General features: G+C 37.1%; 3 protein-coding genes across 5 annotated transcripts; all 3 read left to right on the top strand.

The window, feature by feature from the left end:
- The first annotated feature begins 2 nt into the window (after window positions 1-2).
- slc25a5 (solute carrier family 25 member 5) lies at window positions 3-2,503 on the top strand. The gene is made up of 4 exons (XM_039664679.2): window positions 3-234; window positions 1,255-1,741; window positions 1,824-1,964; window positions 2,050-2,503. The coding sequence occupies exons 1-4, from the start codon at window positions 124-126 to the stop codon at window positions 2,205-2,207; spliced, it is 897 nt and encodes a 298-aa protein (XP_039520613.1). The 5' UTR covers window positions 3-123; the 3' UTR covers window positions 2,208-2,503.
- A 5,548-nt stretch (window positions 2,504-8,051) lies between these two features.
- LOC120474429 (uncharacterized) lies at window positions 8,052-15,520 on the top strand. 3 transcript variants are annotated; one of them, XR_016169690.1, is made up of 16 exons: window positions 8,052-8,364; window positions 8,974-9,085; window positions 9,355-9,568; window positions 9,847-9,989; window positions 10,790-10,949; window positions 11,030-11,085; window positions 11,180-11,364; window positions 11,456-11,563; window positions 11,644-11,769; window positions 11,938-12,045; window positions 12,161-12,319; window positions 13,566-14,163; window positions 14,268-14,331; window positions 14,406-14,597; window positions 14,666-14,754; window positions 14,860-15,520. XR_016169690.1 is itself a non-coding variant. In XM_039664682.2 (16 exons), exons 1-16 carry the CDS (start codon window positions 8,182-8,184, stop codon window positions 14,953-14,955), a joined length of 2,166 nt encoding a protein of 721 aa, XP_039520616.2. In that variant the 5' UTR covers window positions 8,053-8,181; the 3' UTR covers window positions 14,956-15,520. The 3 variants fall into 3 exon arrangements, 2 of the variants coding, with proteins under 2 accessions (XP_039520616.2, XP_039520614.2); XM_039664682.2 differs by having other exon boundaries at window positions 8,053-8,364; window positions 13,566-13,752; window positions 14,422-14,597; XM_039664680.2 differs by having other exon boundaries at window positions 8,053-8,364; window positions 14,422-14,597.
- Window positions 15,521-15,892: 372 nt separating this feature from the next.
- On the top strand, window positions 15,893-19,553 carry ube2a (ubiquitin-conjugating enzyme E2A (RAD6 homolog)). The gene is made up of 6 exons (XM_039664689.2): window positions 15,893-16,107; window positions 16,326-16,406; window positions 16,806-16,831; window positions 17,262-17,351; window positions 18,223-18,311; window positions 18,467-19,553. The coding sequence occupies exons 1-6, from the start codon at window positions 16,064-16,066 to the stop codon at window positions 18,593-18,595; spliced, it is 459 nt and encodes a 152-aa protein (XP_039520623.1). The 5' UTR covers window positions 15,893-16,063; the 3' UTR covers window positions 18,596-19,553.
- Window positions 19,554-19,583: the final 30 nt, after the last annotated feature.

The following is a 19,583-nucleotide window of genomic DNA, read 5'->3' as shown; positions in this document are numbered from 1 at the left end:
TTTTAAAAACGTCGCTTCAACTTTTCAATCGGCCATTTCGAATCAGCCGGCATTCCACGCAGTCCCTGCGGTCGAGCGGGATACTTACCTCTCCAAGCTACACCACTCTAAGAACATCCAACAATGAACGAGACCGCCATTTCCTTCGCCAAGGATTTCTTGGCCGGTGGAATTGCCGCTGCTATTTCTAAAACCGCCGTGGCCCCCATCGAGAGAGTCAAGCTGCTGCTTCAGGTAAATTAACGTTATATTCGCAATAGTATGATCGGAATTTTATAATCCCGTGGTTAAAAAAAATGAAGTTCTGTAACGTTAATGAGCTAAAGGTGAATACAACTATCATAGGATAATCCTAGAACAGTGATATCCTGTTTAGATTTCATGTTTTTTTTTTTTTTTCATTTAACCAGGTTGTTTAACGTTAGTTGAATCTCGAATGGAAATTCGCCTTACACAATGACTTAATGGACGTCTGGCCAAACGAAAACCTCAATCTGTAAAATAACGAATGTTTCTACTACATGCTAAGCCGTTTTAAAACTGAGCTGGTCGTCAGGGATCGACTAAAGCTGACGTTAGGCCTTCAGTGCTTGTAACCTTTAGCAACCCTCCTCGAGAGAACAACTTGAGAAATGTCTCGATCGACAGCCAATTGGCACTCAAACGACTAGAATTTAACCGCTCAATGAGCTTGTTGCTTTACTAAGGTTTTGATGAGTCGTTTTGTCACTTTTTTTTAAAAAACATTTCCGTGAAACACGGTTAACCAGCATCCTCCCTTATCTCGCCAAGGTCGCGAGAAGGGGAGGCCTAAGTATAGCTAGGCCTTTATTGCTAGCATCCAAGCTAACGCTCTCGTCCTAGGACGATGAAGTCTCCTCTATTGTTAAAAGAACACGTTGCTCTAAAGGCGTATCATATGCTGGCATCCTGTTTTAATGTTAAATACTTATAGCTCATACACCATTTTACACGAATGTAAGGGTTTTCTTGATAATTCCAGGCGACTTTACAGGAAGCTCTTACCGGAAGATATCGCGCATTTTTCGCACTGTCGCCTTTTCGTTTCACATAATCACGTGTTTGTTTCCTCAATTTTCTTTTTAGCCATTTCGCTTTACATCGCTATTTTAAACAATTTCCGTTTAATTCAGTTTTAGTTGCTTCAGTTTAGGGCATTTGTTATCTCATTGACTTCTATTCCTTGAATGAATTTTGTTGTGTGCATACTCTGACTTCTTCTTGTGTTTACAGGTGCAACATGCTAGCAAACAGATTTCAGTGGATAAGCAGTACAAGGGCATTGTAGACTGTGTGGTGCGTATTCCCAAGGAGCAGGGCTTCATCTCGTTCTGGAGAGGAAACCTGGCCAATGTCATCAGGTACTTCCCCACTCAGGCCCTCAACTTTGCTTTCAAGGACAAGTACAAGAAGGTCTTCCTTGATGGCGTTGACAAGCGCACCCAGTTCTGGAGGTACTTCGCTGGTAACCTGGCCTCAGGTGGTGCTGCTGGTGCTACATCCCTCTGCTTTGTGTACCCCCTCGACTTTGCAAGAACCCGTCTGGCCGCTGATGTCGGCAAGGCTGGTGCAGGAAGAGAGTTCTCTGGCCTGGGTAACTGCTTGGCAAAGATCTTCAAGTCTGATGGTCTCAAAGGATTGTACCAGGGCTTCAACGTTTCTGTGCAGGGTATCATCATTTACAGAGCTGCCTACTTCGGCATCTATGACACAGCCAAGGGTGAGTCCACGTTGAGTTATAGATGTGATCTTCAGTGTCTGCTATTGCTGCATTCTTTATATCTGTACTTTTTTCTTTTTAGGTATGCTGCCAGATCCCAAGAACACCCACATTATTGTCAGCTGGATGATCGCTCAGTCTGTGACTGCTGTTGCTGGTCTTACATCCTACCCCTTCGACACAGTCCGTCGGCGTATGATGATGCAGTCTGGACGCAAAGGAGGTCAGTTGCTGCTTATCTTAAACTTTTACTGTACAAGTTGACTAGTTCAAGCAGTGGATCAACTTTTTTTTATTTTCTATTGCAGCTGACATCATGTACAGTGGCACAATTGACTGCTGGAAGAAGATTGCACGTGATGAGGGTGGCAAGGCTTTCTTCAAGGGAGCCTGGTCCAATGTCCTCAGAGGCATGGGTGGTGCCTTTGTGCTGGTCTTGTATGATGAGCTGAAAAAGGTCATGTAAATGTTTCCTGTCCGCCATTCAATGTGAGATGTTTAACTGTAACATATCTTGTAAATTTGGAAGGACTCTCAAATTCCACCGTATTTATAGGGACCAACTAGTATGTCAGTACTAGTTGTACTGGGGGAATTGTTTTTTTGCAGATTTCTTTTGGCCCATCTTATTTTTCCTTTTTGTTCCACTCACCATACTGTCATTCCCAGAAAGAAAGAAAGAATGCCCAGGTAATCTACCTGTTTTCCAGCCGGTCTGTTTTTAGCCGATGCATCAATAAAGACCCACTGAATGAACCTAAATCATAACTTGTCTTTCTTTTTTTTTCCGTTGTGATACAGGTAGGTATTAAATGATTTACTCACTTGGATTGCTTCTGCCATGTTCCTTAATTCAAAGTCTACAGCCTTTAAAAAAAACATGTCCACAAACTGAACTAGCAGAATTCTAGGCATTTTTGCACTCTAAAGATCCTTGACTTGTCATATCAATGTAATTAAAGCATTCAGTGTAATGGGGACATTTTATACATGGTATTAAATAAATTTATTGCAGTACTTGTAAACTGCACCACAGAGTTGTCATAGTGTTTATTCAAAGGCTAGACTTCAGACATGCCTTTCGAGGTGTTCCTGGATGGCAGGCAGTATTTTATTTCAAGATGCAACCTCATACCCTGTTGGCCCTCCAGAGTTGTGCTTGAGTCTTAGCCAAGAACAGCTGAGGGGTCTCTTGTGCCACTTGATATAATTCAGTCCCTCAAAACTGATTTGATGTTGCTGTATAATAATCATGTTGCTGTATAATATTCTAAATGGCAAAATGCGTTTTATATGCTTCTGCATTTTTTTTTTTTTCACACTTGAGCTGAATTTTGAAGTTTTGGTTAACCAAAGAAATGCAAATTGACTTAAGCCTGTAGAGTCACATGAAACTAATTGAAATGGGGGAAATTTGCTGAATCTTGAGAGGGTCAGATGGTCATACTGTTGTAGGTGACCTAATTTTATCAACAATAATAAAATTAACAGTTGTGAGGCCAATGACTCTCAAGTGAGATGCACTATTGGAGAAGGAGGCTCATATATGCCCTCTTACGCTAAAAACCTCGGTGACCTCTTAGTAGACATCAAGCTAGTCGTAAATTAGCTCACTAATCCGTCCTTGCATCACCTTCAGTTCAAGCGTGGAGTTCTTGAGTGTGGTATTACAGGATGTTAAGTAGGGATAAATAGTGGATGGTGTTGAAAATAGATTATAGCCTTCTGAATGAGTGCAATTTGTTTTTTAAATAATTTCTCAGAGACGGGCTGTTCAATTTTATGATTAAACTGTTTTTAGAACCGTGTTAATTTAATTTAAATCATTTTGATTGCTTCGCATTGCACATTATCACAACTATATGGATTAATACATATTTTGAGTTTAATGTAATTTTCATTAGCTACGCAAATCGTGGCAAAAGGAATAAAGAAAAAATGCACATCACATGAATTTACCATCTGTTTCGTCAATGTTAGGTGATAAATGTGTTCGGTTTAGTGGAGCAAATGTCAATTGCATGACGAGCAGCAGATTACGCAACACGACACTGCATGTTCGCTCTTGGACGTGACCGGACGTGACGTAAATCCTGGAATGCTGTTCAAACTCGCGCAGGCTGGCAGGCGCTACTCGCAGCAGATCACATGACTTGTACAGATTCGGTCGCATGGTGCTATTTTTATGGGTTTAATCTGGCTGGCAGTGTTACTGGCAGTATGCTCTATTTCATCATGTGACTGTAGAGGTTTAATCATATCCCAGCTGCCTGAATGAACCTGTCCAAGAAGAATCAATTTATCTTCTGCTATCTGGATTGCTGATCCTGCTAGGAAAGTGATGGTACTCAATAGCCTAACGATGATGCGTTTGATTAATCTCAAGAGACCCGTTCACAAAAAAAGATTCATTGATTCGATCAATGAACCTTTTTGCAGGCTAGAAGATTAAAGTTACGACAGTAGACAGAGTTGTGTGTAATGAATTTGGAATATAATAGTATAGGGTACTCTATACCATGGCAAAAATTTTAAATTAGGTTTAAGCTTGATTGTACTGCTCTTGTATGGATTTACTATTTTAGAGCACAAGGATAGTCTTTAATTAAAGAGACACTATTTGTATAAAAGATAAAATAGTTTTGTTGATGCAATAAAGGTGAATCCCTTTTTTAACGTTAGTTGTGGTTATGAGTTGCAATCCTAAATTCACATAATATTTTTTATACATTTAAGAAATATATTAATATTTTTTGTTTTGTATGTTTGAGCTATAGAGCTCAATATTAACAGTTGGGTTCATTTTTAGTCTTGAATTGTAAACTCTAACTCTCAAGGGTTGGCTTTCTAAATAAATGCTGGTTATGTGTCTATTCAGAATGGCGTTTGTGCAGCAACCTTTTTATTTATATACATATATTTAAGGTTTTTAACTTATATTTAAGTGTCACTTCACTCCGCTTTACTCACACGCTCTGGTGTGTGCATACGTGGAGGGGTGCGATTTTCAAATAATAGCCCACCCAACTTTTTTTGAATATTATTTTTGCTTTAAATGCCCATCCCTACTAAAATACAGTAGAACTACAAACATGAGTAAAAAGTGTTAAGAAACTACAGACATGGAGGACGTGCGAGTCCCGCGGTTATTAGAGGTTCATGGTTTAGATAAAGAGGTTTGAGTGATTAATTATCAGTATCTAAAATGAATTTATTCAATGTTGTACGTTAAATTGCATCTGCAGCAGCATTGTGAACTTTTGTAAAGATATTAAAAGATAGACCTTTTAAATGCATCATATTCAAATTGCAAACACGAGTATCAGCATGATCTCCGAATCGGTAGAAAATCAAATTAGACTGAATGGAGGATTTTAACTGTGACAAGATAATTGACAGGGCAGTTTACGGTGCTGACTGGATGCACGCAGCACGCGACAGAGTTGTCTGTTAAAGATGACGCGATAGTATGTCCCAAAGCTTGCCTACTCTTTTGCTACACACTCAAAAGTATGTAGGCCTACTTTTTCTTCACAAAAAGAGTACATACTTTTAGGTCACAGTATAAGTAAGCTAATTGGGACGCAGTCGCTGTCTTAGTAGGTTATGACACAGACTTGTTAGTACTCTTGTTGCATCATGCTGATCTTGAATGCACAGGAGTTGTTTCTGGCACCAGAGAACCAAAAAAAGCATCAAAAACAAGACGGTTTGATGCATAAAGCAGACAAAGGAGTTACTTGGTCCCATGGTGTGTGACAATCTCCTCTTTATCCATGCCATTTTAGGCTGTGATTCCATAGGAAAGGGAATGGCACTGAAAAAAGTAAAGAATGACACGCTTTCTCAAACAAGCTGTGTTCAGCCAGTCGCAGGAAAATGTGGAAAAAGGCATCATCATTACAACAGGTGAAAAATCTCTAGTATCACTGTATAGGGGTGAAAAAGAAAAGATGAATCACTGGATATGCTCAGATACAGGCGATTCTGTGATAAAGTAACTCAGAACTCATCTCCAATGGAACTCTCGCTCCAACGTAAAACAGCTGCAAAGTTCCATAGTCTTCGGGTCTTTTACCAAATGATGGAGTAAGGGGCAAGTGAATGTATGAACCCAAAAAGACTGGGGGTGGCATGTTTTGGATGGGAGATTTATGCCAATAATGATTGATCAGCCTGTGGCACCACCAGAAATACTAGATGTAATCTGGTCTAGTTGCAAGAAAGACTGCAGCACAAAGAGATGCACATGCAAAATACATGGACTCCCTTGCACTGTCACTTGCGGAGAATGTCGTGCTGCGCACACTCACAGTTGCCTGATCTATCTGATTTTTGAATATGACCCAGAGGGGAAGAACCTAGCAAAGAACAAACCAGGAACTGATAGGGGCTGCCAGAACAAAGAGCCACAGAGAAGGGGTTGGTTGAGGATCCAGGCTGGATTAAAAAAAAAAATTAAAAGGAAAACAAAAAACCATCCCCTGTTCTTGCTACCTTGTCATGGTGGGGAGGCTTGTGTGCCTCCGTGACCCCTGAACAGTGTTGTGCAAGTTACTTCCAAACTGTAATACATTAGGTATTACTTGTTACTGTTATTTAAAAGTAATTCATTACCTTACAATATTACTGTCTCAGAATTGTAATGCGTTACATTACTCATGTATTACTTTTGAGTTACTTTCACCAAAATAACTAAGTAGAACTTAACGTTTGGGCTGTAACGATATGCAATATGAAACCGAAATCGCGATTCGCCACACGACTCAGATCCACGAACCTACAGAATCACGACACACCTCTTCCAACTCCAGCGTTATTCTCCTTACCGTCCAGATCCAATGCTGCCTTATCTTTAAATTAGGCTATTAGTATTATTTGAAGTTAACATTATAAAATACGTAGACCTACACCACAAAACTAGTTGAGGATAAATTATTTAAAATTGGGGAAGTCCAGCATTATGGACATGATGACATTTGCAGTCAAAACTTGAAATAAAAATTCTCAGAAAATACATGTATTAAAACGTATATAGGCTACTTCCTTAAAGGACTCCAGGCATTAGACAAATATCAGTCTATGTTTTATTTTTAATATTAGGGAAAAGACACACATTCATGCGTGACAAAAAAATAGGAGGTAAAATATATTTTTTGTAATTCTGTTAATTACACTGCGCAAATCGGATGAGGAAGGGTTGGCTCTCCAGTCTCCATAGAACTTAAAATATTCATTTTATTTTAGTTTTCGTGTTCGCATTTATGAGGAAAAAACAATGTTACAGACGCGACCGCTCTGAACTGGCACTAAAAGACTGCTTTAAAACTTTCACATAGTCTGTTGCCTTTAAGAAGTAAAAGCAGACAAAACACTGTAATACAAGCCTCACTGAACATGGAACAAGTAAAATATTACTGAAAATTGATTAGTAATGCCTTACACTACTGCGTTACAGCAAAAAGTAATATGTTACTGTAACGTATTACTTTTGTAATGCGTTACTCCCAACACTGCCCCTGAAGACAATATAAGCAGGGGTTATACCCCTGCAAGCCAGGCAGTTTTCAGGTTAGAGGCCAGTCTAAAAGCAGCATTGCCATCAGCTATTGGCAGTAGGATGATTGGATGAAGATTGGGCCGATTTGTCATATGAAGGTTATTTCTGCCTGTGCACATTAGGACAAGTGTGGAGCTCATGTGCATATTCAGATTAATTTCAAAAGAAACTTGTAATACAAAAAAGTTACTTTTCATGTATTCTTTTACTTTGTAAAGTTTTATTGTGTTAGCAAATTTAAGTCTCTTTGGGTGTATTTTGGGCATATTCGATATCTCATTTGCATATTAAAATTAATTTCAAAGACACTTGTAATACAAATTACTTTTCATGGGTACTTTCATTGTACTTTCACTATATATATATATATATATATATATATATATATATATATATATATATATATATATATATATATATATATATATATATTGTATATTATACCAACTATACCAAATCATTATATTTTCCACAGTAAATATATATTATACCAAATAATCATATTTTCCACAGTTATATCTATTTTTGGCGCATGATACCAATTATGGCACAGTGAGCAATTTTGCCATTTAATAGCCTTCACAGTAAACTGTATTTCGTAATATATTGCAGAGAACGATACATTACAGAAAATATTATAGAATATATAGAATATTTATTATAGAAAAGATTAGCAGAGTTCCAGAAAGGGAAAATACCACGACATCTTCAGGTGCACACATCACATTACAATCGCAAGTTCCTCTTACCACTAAACACATACCTTCCGGTTGCATTATGATTCTCGTCTGTCTGAAGGGAGGGATACAGTGCAGCGTTTAAAAAGGACGAAAGAACACTAATGTGAAGGAATTTCGTTCTGAACCTGGACCTTTAAAAAATGTACACTTGGCAATGCTTTCTCGCTATTATATTTGTACTTGTTTGGTACTCCTCAGAGTTTGGACAAATATGGACACAAGCGTTCTTTTGTTTTTTATGCTTTTTAAATTTCCCTTTCAAAAAGCAAGACCGTGAAACAAGCACTCAAACGGATGATACACCCGAGGAAACAGCACGACAGGTAACATTGTGTTCATGTATATCAACGTATGTGACTTGAGAACATTAACAATAGTTCTGCCTGGCTGTTATTATTATTAGGCTATTACTATTATTATTTTGAACACGTTCATGGAGTGATTGGCTCTGCCCTGTTGGAAAATCTAACTTAACGTTAGATAGTAACTGTTTCTGGTTGACCAGATATCATTTTCCCAAAACCAGCTTGGCAACCTTGAAATGAAACAACCATCTGGTCCAAGATTGGCTCCCAGCTTGCACCAGCTAAACCAGCTAGGCTACTGTGCTTTTGTCCCAAAACAAAGCTACTAGCTTATATATATTTTTTAGCAGTGTAATAGAAGAAATATATGCAATGGTTATTGTAAATGCATTACAATAAAATAAATAACTTTTTTTAGACAGAACAACTGTAGGAAGAATGTGGAAAACAGCATACTTTGGTTGAGACTTGTTCCGGTTCTCACATCCTGAACACTTTTTGTTGCTCATTTCTGTATGTAGCATCTTCCAGAAAGCAAAATCCAAAGGTCTTGCTGACCTAATTTCTGTATGACTGATATCAGACCTAATCTGTTTAATACCTTGCACCTAATCCTCCTGTTTTCAGGCAAAGAGAGATCACAATGTTGGTGCCATTGATGAGACTGATGCCACCAGAACCGGACAAATTGTGTCTCAGACAAAGCAATATCCAAATGTACAGATGTCACTCCTCCGGGGTAAATAATAATTTTGTTGATCACACGCTTCACCCCCGTTATGCCTATCTAGCATGTCTGGAAATAATGTCTGAACCCATGTCTTGAACCCATGACGCATTTTGAAATTTGTTCTATAGATGACATAAAACAGAAATGCAAGATCAGAAAATAAAAGAATTCTCATATATGATTGCTACCATTTTATACTCGCTTAATTTCCTCAGCAAAAGTGATATACATGTATGTCATTAAAGTGAGATGATTACATTTCTTTTTGTCTTTTGTAGTGTTTAAATGTGCTTATACTCACCTGATCCAGCCATGGTACACTGTCCCAGAACTTGCCGACAGTCAGCCCCTTTATAGGGCACTGCAGGAGGAGTATAGTATTGTTGTTGAGAAAATAATTTGCAAGGCCAAGAACTTTGATCTGTCTGCTATCAGTGTGGGTTGCATTAGGATCTTCACTCACCACCTGCATAATGCAAAACAGTCAGACAGGTGAGCATGTTTGTCTGTAGCCTGATATAATGCAAAATATTCTGGTGTGAGTGACAACACCACTGTATTGTTATGATGAACTTCCTTTCTTTTCCTTATCTTATTCATACTTTTTAGAGACCATAAGCAGAACTGGGTCTTATGATTCTTGAGCTTGTGTTTTAAAAGCTATTCATTTCTGCCAAAAGCGATGGACTTTCCATCCTCACCAATGACTAATCACCTGATGGAGTAGGAATACTGCTAGTAAAATGCAAACTGGCCTGTTTCTGTTTCAGTTCTCCAATGTTCAGTTCAAGGTCAGAGGAAATGGCAGTCCTCAGAACTTTCTCTGAAGCTTTGGTGCGAAACCTTTTCCCTGAGTACCTCTGGGAAGCAAAACTCTACCAGAGTGTCTTAACTGAGATTGTAGCTACAAAAGGTTAGCCCTACTGACCTTTGTGCTAAATACTTTCTAATGATCTTTCTAGTGATCATAACTGTCTGGGATCAACATTTGTAGCATTCATTCTTCAAGGACTTGTTCATCCACATTTTTCTGTGCCTAAATACTCAAGGGCACCAAAATAAACTAATCTCTTCACTTTTTCTCAATTGACACTATAAAGAGTGTTGTTTTTTCCCCTCAACTGTCTCCAATATCATATTTAATATAATTTCTAAATGAAATGTTTTATAGAAATAATTATTATTAAAAAAAAAAACACCAATTATTTGTTGGTGCATTTAAATTGTCTGTCACATTTACTGTATTTCTTAATTTCACACTCTTTAAAAGATTGCGGGTTCAGTGAGTTTTTTTAATGCTTTTGAAAGACGTCTCTTGATGCTCACCAAGACTGCATTTATTTGAACAAAAATACAGTAAAATGGTAATATGAAATATCATTACAATTTAAAATATCAGTAAAATGTAGTTTACTCCCGTGATGGCAAAGCTGAATTTTCAACATCATTACTCACGTCACGTGTGTCCCATGAGCCTTTAGAAACCATTATAATATTCAGATTTGGTGCTCAAGAAACATTTCTTATTAGCATTTTTAATGTTAAAAGCAGTTAATATTTTTGTGCAAACATGAGGCATATTTTCAAGATTCTTTAATGAATTAAAATCAATCCTACTGACCCCAAAAGTTGTTATTTGTGTGATATACCAATTGTGCCGTTCATTTCCTACTAATAAACTGATTCTTTGTTACTCCTGCTGTCCATGTCTAGCACTTGATGTGCTTGTGACATACCTCTGTAATCCAGACAACCTGAATCAGATGGTGGTTTTGCAGTTGGATAGAGTAACCCCTAAAAGCTCAATTGGAGACCTGGTAAACTTAAAAAGGGAAGGCACACCATCCTCTATGGGAAGTGAAGAAGCAGAAGAGTAAGTCATCTTTACACATTTAGTCTAAGTATATTTTTCATATCGGTCTCTTTTTAAACTTGTGGATTGAAATTCCACAGATTAACAGATGAAGCAGAGGACGGTCAGTCTGAAGACATTAAAGGAAAGAAGAAGGGTGGTGTATCTTTCTCCTTTATCTCAGTAATTTGATTTATGCATGTGTACATAAATAATATAATTAAGTAATTGTTTTTCGTTTTTCTAACTAGGCAACAGAATCAAAGAACAATTTTCTAAATTTGTTGATAAGGTCAAGTTAAAGAAATCCAAAAAGAACAAACGCAAGAAGGAGCTTTTTCAGAGGGCTCTATCAGCACGTAGACCTGCTGTTATTGAAGATGATGGTGCAAGCAGCACAGAGGGCTCCATCAAAAGCGGCCTGGACTATGACTATGTATGGAATGTATATACCAGCAAATGTTAATATTGAATTGATTTACAAAATTTTTGTTGTGATTGACAACGTCTGTGCTTTCTTTTTAAAGGACAGTGAAACGGATGTCTACCTAACAACTGTCCAAGAGGATTTGATGGAGTTTAAGCTTTCCTATGAGATGTGGCGGGTGGGGAAATGGGCAGTCCATGTCACAGATGTGAGACATATTTTAAAACAAAGAAAGCTATCTTAATTGAGTTTAATAATTTAATAATGACGATAAAAACATTGTCTTAGGTTCAGAAGGAAAGTGAAGAGCTATGTTTCACGGTTCACCTGGAGGAACAAAATAACCCTGAGAATCTCCACTGGGATGTGAAAAAAACCCAGTCAGATATACTTCATTTTTATAGTCTCTTGCAGGTGAGAGAGGAAATGTTGAGGAATCTTCAAAGCATCGTTTCTATTGAAACCTATAGTATTTTGTATTATAGTCATTAATATCGGACTCTTATTATTAATTATTCTTAATAAATCATTGTAGTTGCTCGCTTTTAAAATTTTTTTTTCTTTTCTTCTTCTTTTTTGAAGGAATCTTCTGCTTTACCCTCTATTTCTGCAATAGTGGAAAACACAAAAGAAGAACTTGATGATGCATACACAGAGGAAGTCAGATCAGCCTTTGAGCACTTTTTACAGGTAATAGCAGTCACACACACCCACACACACTGCCTAGAATGTAAGAGGGAGTTGCAAGTACAATGCCAGTAATTATATACATACCTGGAAATGTTTTCCCCTTATTTCTCTCCAGGAGCTGGTTTCTGATGCACAGCTTGGTCACACTCAGCCTGTATTCCAGTTCTTGGGCCCTTTTGCTGGACTGCTGAGTGATAAGGAACACGAGGGAGGTGTGTGGAGTCTTCTAAATGGACTTGCAAGCTTCCTCACTCCTAGCCACGACGAGGAAGAGGTAAAAAATGATTTTAGGTCAATAGATTAAAGTCCCCCTGTAGTCAATAATTTTATCCCTCATTATTTGATACCAAAATGTTTTTTCTCGTGAAAAATTAAAATAAAAAAAATTATTTATGACTTAAATAGCTTGAATGTTATTCTACACCCTTGCTTTATTTATTATACGTGGATCCATGAATATGGAAAGTAGTGTCCGAGTCCGTCTCCAGCTCCACGCAATCACTCAAGCTTAGAATACCTGTTCCACTCACTCAACTTTTCTGTAGTAAACGCTTCACAATGGCAAGTGGAAATACGGGTTTAATTCAGCCATTGTCTTTAAAGACAATCTAATAATGAAACTGATGATCTACATCCGCTCAAAGGTTTGGGGTCAGTACGAATATTTAAAATTAAATTAATACTTATATTTACAAGATGCACTAATAATTAATCAAGTTACAGTTTACATTGTTACTTTTTTTAATGGTGTTCTTTTGAATCAAAACAGCACAACTGTTTTCAACATTTATAATATAAGAAAGCAAATGTTTCTTGAGAAATAATTTCTTAAAGATCATGTGACACTGAAGACTGGAGTAATGATGCTAAAAATTCAGCTTTGACCTCACAAGAAAAAAATATGTGTGAGAAAAATATGAATACTGTTATTTTAAAATCATTAAATATTACTGTTTTTATTCTACTTGTGATCAAATAAATTCAGACTCTTTAAATGGTTAGTCCACCCAAAAATTTAAATTGTCATTAATTATACACCCTCAGTTAATTGTCATTAACTATTCCAAACCCATAAGGTTTACTACCTTTCTGGTCCTTGAAAGTGGTGATCGCATTGCAGTCTAGGAGGGTCCGAAGAAAGCTCTCGGATTTCATAAAAAATATCTTAATTTGTGTTACGAAGACAAACAAAGGTCTTATGGGTTTGGAACGTAATTAATGACACATTTTTTTTCAGTTTCAGTTTTTGGGTGAACTATCCCTTAGCATATGAGACTTCTTTCAAAAACATTGAAAAAAACAACCTCAAACTTTTGAATGGTAGTGTATTAATATCAATATTTTATATATTTGGATCAATATAGCCTACATATTTAAATATTTGATGTCTATCTTGTCCAAATGGTCTTGTCCGTTTAGCTTGAATTAGCTTCAATTACCAGTGCACAGTGTAACTTATTGAGAATACCACCACCCTCTGGTGATACAGGTAATTTAATGTTACTATGTTTTTTTCCCAGTCCCATAACTGCAGAGGGGAGGATAAGATTGAAGCTGAAACAGGAGCCTCAAGACATCACAATGCACCGACAGCACAGCAAGCCTGCATTGAAACATTTGAAGAGCCAAAGGGGGGAGTTGTAGAAGGGCCAATGGCTACAATCGTACGGTTTTGTAACCCTGATGAAGAGACTGACCCCTTCAGAAGTAAAGAACCGGATATACAAGACAATGATCAGATCTTTGATGATGCTGATGTGGTTTGTGATGGGCAGGATAGTCTTGCTGAGAGCTTAGATATCTTTGTTAATAGGTCAAAATTAGTAATTCCCACTGTATACTCCAATGATATCTCAAGGTCAGTCATGAACCATACTGAAGGTTTACAGTCTAACCCAGTTGATGGCTTTAGAATTGCCCAGTATGGGGTCAAAACAAACAAAAAAGAAAAGCTAACTCACAAAAAGTTAAATGGATCACATAAGTTCAAAGTAAAAGAGAAAACCGGACAGTTCAAGGACGAAATGACAAATCAGCCTCAGAAAAAGAAACCCCAGACCAATTGGGAGCAGGTTGAGGCCACCAAAGCCATATTTGATTTATTGAAGGAAATAACTGGTATGTTACTCCTTGTTCTGTTTGGCTTTTATGATGGACAAGAACTGAAACTAAAAACTAAAAAATGTTCTTTGCCCTTTAATTTTTGTCTTTACCCTTTTCAGGTAACTCAGTCCTCATTAATATTGTTGATGCCATTCTAAAACCAGTCCAGCCTTTGGTAAAGAAGTAAGTATTTAATAGTATATTTATTCAAATACCAAGGTTGTTTAGCTATAGATGTGAAGATAAGCTAAAGTAAGCTTTCGTCCCATGCAGGAAAATAAACAACTTTTTAAAAAGGATGCATCCTACCAAAGATCAGATTGCATCCTACATTGACATTTTCCGGGAGAAGATATGGCCAGATGGAAACGTACCCCAGCAGCCGCCACGGGACAGTGAGGAGAAAAAAGAGACCAAGGAGAAGGCTTTGCAGCTTATAAATTCAAAATGTACGTACAATATTTTCCCATGCTGTGATGAGCCTCCTCACTTTTTAAATGATTCCTTCTGGTTTTAGATTCAAACTCTCTAATCTTGAAGAAGACTGATGTGGAAGCAGTGTTTAAGGTATTCCAAGACACGGAGGAGAACAAGAAACTGGTCTATGTGAGAACTCAAGCTATGATTTTCATCTTATTTAAATAAATCCATTTTGAAATATATTCGAAGGTGAACCAGATTGACATTTCTATTCTTTGTGCGTGTCCGTAGAGCCTGCTTTCGTATGTTCTAATGGAGTTCCTGCCTGGAGAACCTGCCTTCAGTTCAATAGCTAATCTAACTGTGAAAGATTGTTTATCATTATAGAAAAAGGGTATTTTATTATTTTAATAATTTGTTTTATATGTGCTTTACTTAATATTCTTCAAAGATGCATTCTAAGATTCCTCATTGAGGCCATGAGCAGCATGAACACTTGTTTCTTGATTTATTGATATTTTATATTCAACAAAAGCTACTGTGATTAAAAGAAGTTAAAGAAAGCCAAAAAGAACAAACACAAGAAGGAGCTAGGGTGTTTTTAGAGGGCTTCATCAGCATGTAGATCTGCTGTTATTGAAGATGATTGTGCAAGCAGCAAAGAGGGCTCCATCAAAAGCTGTGATTACTGTGATATCACAATATCTTTGGTGTAAATTTTAAACTTAAAAAAAGATCACTGAATAAGTTCACTTTTTGTTTTGTTCCTTAAAATTGTGCACTGTGAAGAACTGTTTTTTTTTATTATTATTTTAAAAGCAGCACCGCTTACTCAGGACAAAATAGATAAAGTCATTATGCTACACTGATAATGATTTTATAACAAGCCTTAATACAGGGTGAGGAATGTATGTGAATAACAATATTGCCAATAAATCTATTTTACTAATAATTGCGAGTCATTTTATTTTTTGCACATTATTAAATTGAAATAAAAACGAAAAAATGAACAGTTAACAATTTCTGTTTCATATTTTACTCGACTGCAAAGTTACAGTTCTAAATGTTTGCTCCTGCACCTACTGTCAAACCCATGACGTAACTGTTAGTTCGCTACAACTGCGGGTGTTCGGAGGGGGTTCTGTAAACAACCTTAACGATATTTATGCTTATTATTAAACAAAACAGACTAATTACTAATGTTTTTACTCTTGACCCGTTTTTAAGTAAACCACGAACAGGTTTATGGGTTTGTGATCGAGCTAATTTTTATTTGAGCAGATGTTTCTTCCCCACTTTATGTTGGTATGGTCCAGTCCCCGAGAGACGAGCTTAGTAGAGAAAACAGGCAGGAGGATCCCAAACAAGCGAAAGGCTAACGTCGATATTAAACTGAATCGACCAAATCGACGTCCGCTAAACTAAAATAATTTAACCTAATTCAAAGTAACGACGTCGATACCTTATGTTTACGTCTTAGCTATCCAATTAAGCTATGTCAACCCCAGCAAGACGGCGTCTAATGAGAGATTTTAAACGGTAAGCGTCAGAGAGAATGCTAAAGGCCCCTTGGTGCTTTATGGACACCGGCTACTCTCGGGGTTTAATATGGCGACTTTCCCCGCATAAAATACATTAATTAACGACACTACCCCTCTCCGATAATGTATTTTTGAGGTCACCTGTGCGGTATGAGGTGCTGTCGTAATGTTGGTATAGTATATAAATGTAACTTCTTTGGGTAACTTGTTTTTCAGTCTCCAGGAGGATCCTCCAGCAGGAGTTAGCGGAGCCCCGTCTGAAAACAACATCATGGTCTGGAACGCTGTCATTTTTGGGTTTGTATAATTTGCTTTTCTTGACTGCGATAAACCGTTAACAGGACTCATTGACACTTGTTTATATCAGACCAATTCGAGGTCTATGGGATTCAGATTGTTAGCGGTAATTTAAGCAGTTTTAAATAGGCCAGATGGCCGGTGGACCCCATAAGAGGTGCTGGTTATTTGATCTTTAAGTAACGGTGTCCTGAATAGAGCAGTGTGTTGTTGTGTTGTCTTGTGGTGAAGGAAGCAGGTTATAATGTCATATCCGTAGACTGTTGTGCCTTGTTATTTTTGGATTAGAGTAATGCGCAGGGCTTTTGCAAATTGGCCAGTGATTTTGGCTTTGTTTCTTGCTGTCATGCCAAGTGTCATGTGTAACCTGACATGTTGACCCATTTCTTCTACTTACAGCCCTGAAGGAACACCATTTGAAGATGGTAAGTCAATAAAATACAAGCTTCATTCTTCATTGTCACATGATCCTTTGGAAATCATCCTATGTTGATTTGGTGCTCAAAACCATTTCTTATTGTCAATGTTGAAAACAGTTTTTACTTAATAATAGATTTTTTTTCAGTGGTCTTTGAATATAAAGCTTTTGTAACATTACTTTTTACTTTTACTGTCACTTTTTAAATTTCATTGTCCTTTCCTTTCTAAATAAAAGTAATTTCTTTCTTTAAAAAAACAAAACAAACTACATTGACAGCTGAGTAAGTATTGAGCTTTGGGTTCTAAATAATATTGTTGGCAACCGCTTATACATGCCACTTTGTAATTGTGTACAACTATTTGTAATGGTCTAATTAATTTGTTTACGTCTGGCAAATGGTTTTGCTTCATATTTTCTTTTTCTGCTTGTCATAGGAACTTTCAAACTCACAATAGAATTTACAGAAGAATATCCAAACAAACCTCCTACAGTCCGGTTTGTCTCCAAAATGTTTCACCCTAATGGTAAGTTTTACAAACTCAGTGATTTTTGTATTTATAAATTCCTTGCACTTAAAGGGTTAGTTCACCCAAAAATGAAAATTAAGTCATTAATTACTCACCCCCATGCTGTACCAACCCCGTAAGACCTTCGTTCGTCTTCGGAACACAAATGAAGATATTTTTGATTAAATTTGAGAGCTGTATAACTACCACATTGGCTCCTAAGGGACTGCCTCTTGACGGCCCAGAAAGTCAATGAAGAAAATGTTTAAATATCCCAAGTGACTACCGTGCCTCAACTATATGTTTATCAAGCGACGCGAATACTTTTTGTGCGAAAAAACAAACAAAAATAACGAGTTTATTCGACTATTTCTTTTCTTCCTTGTAGGCCAGAAACGAGATTTCCTTAGATTTCCACGACGCATGCGCGAGAATTGCTATCTGAATCGCAGTTCTCGCGCATGCGTCGTGGAAATCTAAGGAAATCTCGTTTCTGGCCTACAAGGAAGAAAAGAAATAGTCGAATAAACTCGTTATTTTTGTTTGTTTTTTCGCACAAAAAGTATTCGCGTCGCTTGATAAACATATAGTTGAGGCACGGTAGTCACTTGGGATATTTAAACATTTTCTTCATTGACTTTCTGGGCCGTCAAGAGGCAGTCCCTTAGGAGCCAATGTGGTAGTTATACAGCTCTCAAATTTAATCAAAAATATCTTCATTTGTGTTCCGAAGACGAACGAAGGTCTTACGGGGTTGGTACAGCATGGGGGTGAGTAATTAATGACTTAATTTTCATTTTTGGGTAAACTAACCCTTTAAGATTACTTAATCTAACTCTAAGTATGTGCCAATGGACCATACAATCTAATTGTCTTTCTTTGTGTTCAGTTTATGCAGATGGTAGTATATGTTTGGACATTCTTCAGAATCGTTGGAGTCCAACATATGATGTTTCTTCAATTTTAACCTCAATACAGGTACATGTGTGCACTTCTTTCTGCTTTTTTTTTTTTTTTTTGCAAAGACTAATTCTTTTAATTAGCAAGAGATTTTTTTGAAACTTTTCTTTTTGCTATTTTGAAAAAAAAAAAAAAAATTTTAGGATTGTTAACATGCCTTTCACTTGTCACAGTCTTTACTGGATGAGCCGAACCCAAACAGCCCTGCCAACAGCCAGGCAGCTCAGCTGTATCAGGAAAACAAGAGAGAGTATGAGAAACGTGTGTCTGCCATTGTGGAACAGAGCTGGCGCGACTGTTGACCCTTCTTACAGTTCCCATACGAACAATAGTCCGCCTCAGCCAATGATAGGGAAACCACCATGCAAAGCATAAAATAAAACAGATCATGATTTGAATCATTCTCCACTTATTCAGTAGAATTGTCTGTTCTATAGCTGTTGCAAGATTAGAGTGTTGTTGTGTTGTGGTCTCCCTCTTCATGCAGAACCTTATCTTGGAGGAGGATAAACCATAATTTAACAAAATATTGTTGCCAGGGTTACTTGCTTTTATTTGGCCAGCTCTCATTTTGGTCACCTTTATTTCCTTCTACACTGTGGGCGGATTTCATTTGGGTTATTAACATGTTGGTTTCTGTTTTCAGTATGATATCTTTTTTTGAATGTAGAGATTTCGTTGCGTCTCTGCAAAAGTGTCACGCCATTTCAGAGTTCCAAATTAAATGGCAAGGACCTTAAAGATGGTTGATACATTGTCTAGTATGGAAAGCGTACATGTTTCAGAAACTGCACTTGGAAAACCTGACTTTTTAAAACCAAATGTGGGAAATGGCCCCTTTTTATCAAGTGTAAGTGGCTTGTTCTTTTAATTCAGCAGTTCACATTGATGTTTAAGGTGTTGCCTATTGACACTGACTGCATGTTAGTTTGTCAGCAGTAATTGTTTGAAGGTACACAGTGATCTATCTCAACATAACAAAGTGGCATCTTTAAGTGTGTTTTCTTTAGTTCTGTGTTCACTATTTTTTGTCTGTTGCACGTTTTTCTTGCTTTTTTAAAATTCCATTAAAGTGCCGTTTATTTTTGACATCGAATTGCTCCTCCTAACATATGGATGTGATGCTGTCATGCAGTGTCTATTTAAGCTAATTCAAATCTTAATTTTTCTAATTTACCAAGAGTGTCCAATTTGCACTAGTGACCCATGTAAGAAAATACATTTTCTCACTTCTTGTAAATAAACAGTAAATAAACTCTATGGTGTTTTTTCTTGAACAAAAATAAGACG

The sequence above is a fragment of the Pimephales promelas genome, chromosome 9 (genome assembly GCF_988280905.1).
Source record: "Pimephales promelas chromosome 9, fPimPro1.hap1.1, whole genome shotgun sequence".
NCBI lineage: Eukaryota > Metazoa > Chordata > Actinopteri > Cypriniformes > Leuciscidae > Pimephales > Pimephales promelas.
Note: the sequence above shows the minus strand (reverse complement) of the source record. Positions and strands in the feature narration are given on the sequence as shown.

What these genes read in the sequence shown, in the direction of transcription:
- slc25a5 (XM_039664679.2), top strand. Translation starts at nt 124, where the DNA reads ATGAACGAGACCGCCATTTCCTTCGCCAAGGATTTCTTGGCCGGTGGA. An exon ending in GAGTCAAGCTGCTGCTTCAG is followed by an intron (nt 235 to 1,254) that starts GTAAATTAACGT and finishes TTGTGTTTACAG; the next exon opens with GTGCAACATGCTAGCAAACA. An exon ending in CATCTATGACACAGCCAAGG is followed by an intron (nt 1,742 to 1,823) that starts GTGAGTCCACGT and finishes TTTTCTTTTTAG; the next exon opens with GTATGCTGCCAGATCCCAAG.
- LOC120474429 (XM_039664680.2), top strand. Translation starts at nt 8,182, where the DNA reads ATGTACACTTGGCAATGCTTTCTCGCTATTATATTTGTACTTGTTTGG. An exon ending in TGAGATTGTAGCTACAAAAG is followed by an intron (nt 9,990 to 10,789) that starts GTTAGCCCTACT and finishes GTCCATGTCTAG; the next exon opens with CACTTGATGTGCTTGTGACA. An exon ending in CTAGCCACGACGAGGAAGAG is followed by an intron (nt 12,320 to 13,565) that starts GTAAAAAATGAT and finishes TTTTTTTCCCAG; the next exon opens with TCCCATAACTGCAGAGGGGA.
- ube2a (XM_039664689.2), top strand. Translation starts at nt 16,064, where the DNA reads ATGTCAACCCCAGCAAGACGGCGTCTAATGAGAGATTTTAAACG. An exon ending in TGGAACGCTGTCATTTTTGG is followed by an intron (nt 16,407 to 16,805) that starts GTTTGTATAATT and finishes TTCTACTTACAG; the next exon opens with CCCTGAAGGAACACCATTTG. An exon ending in AGGAACACCATTTGAAGATG is followed by an intron (nt 16,832 to 17,261) that starts GTAAGTCAATAA and finishes TGCTTGTCATAG; the next exon opens with GAACTTTCAAACTCACAATA.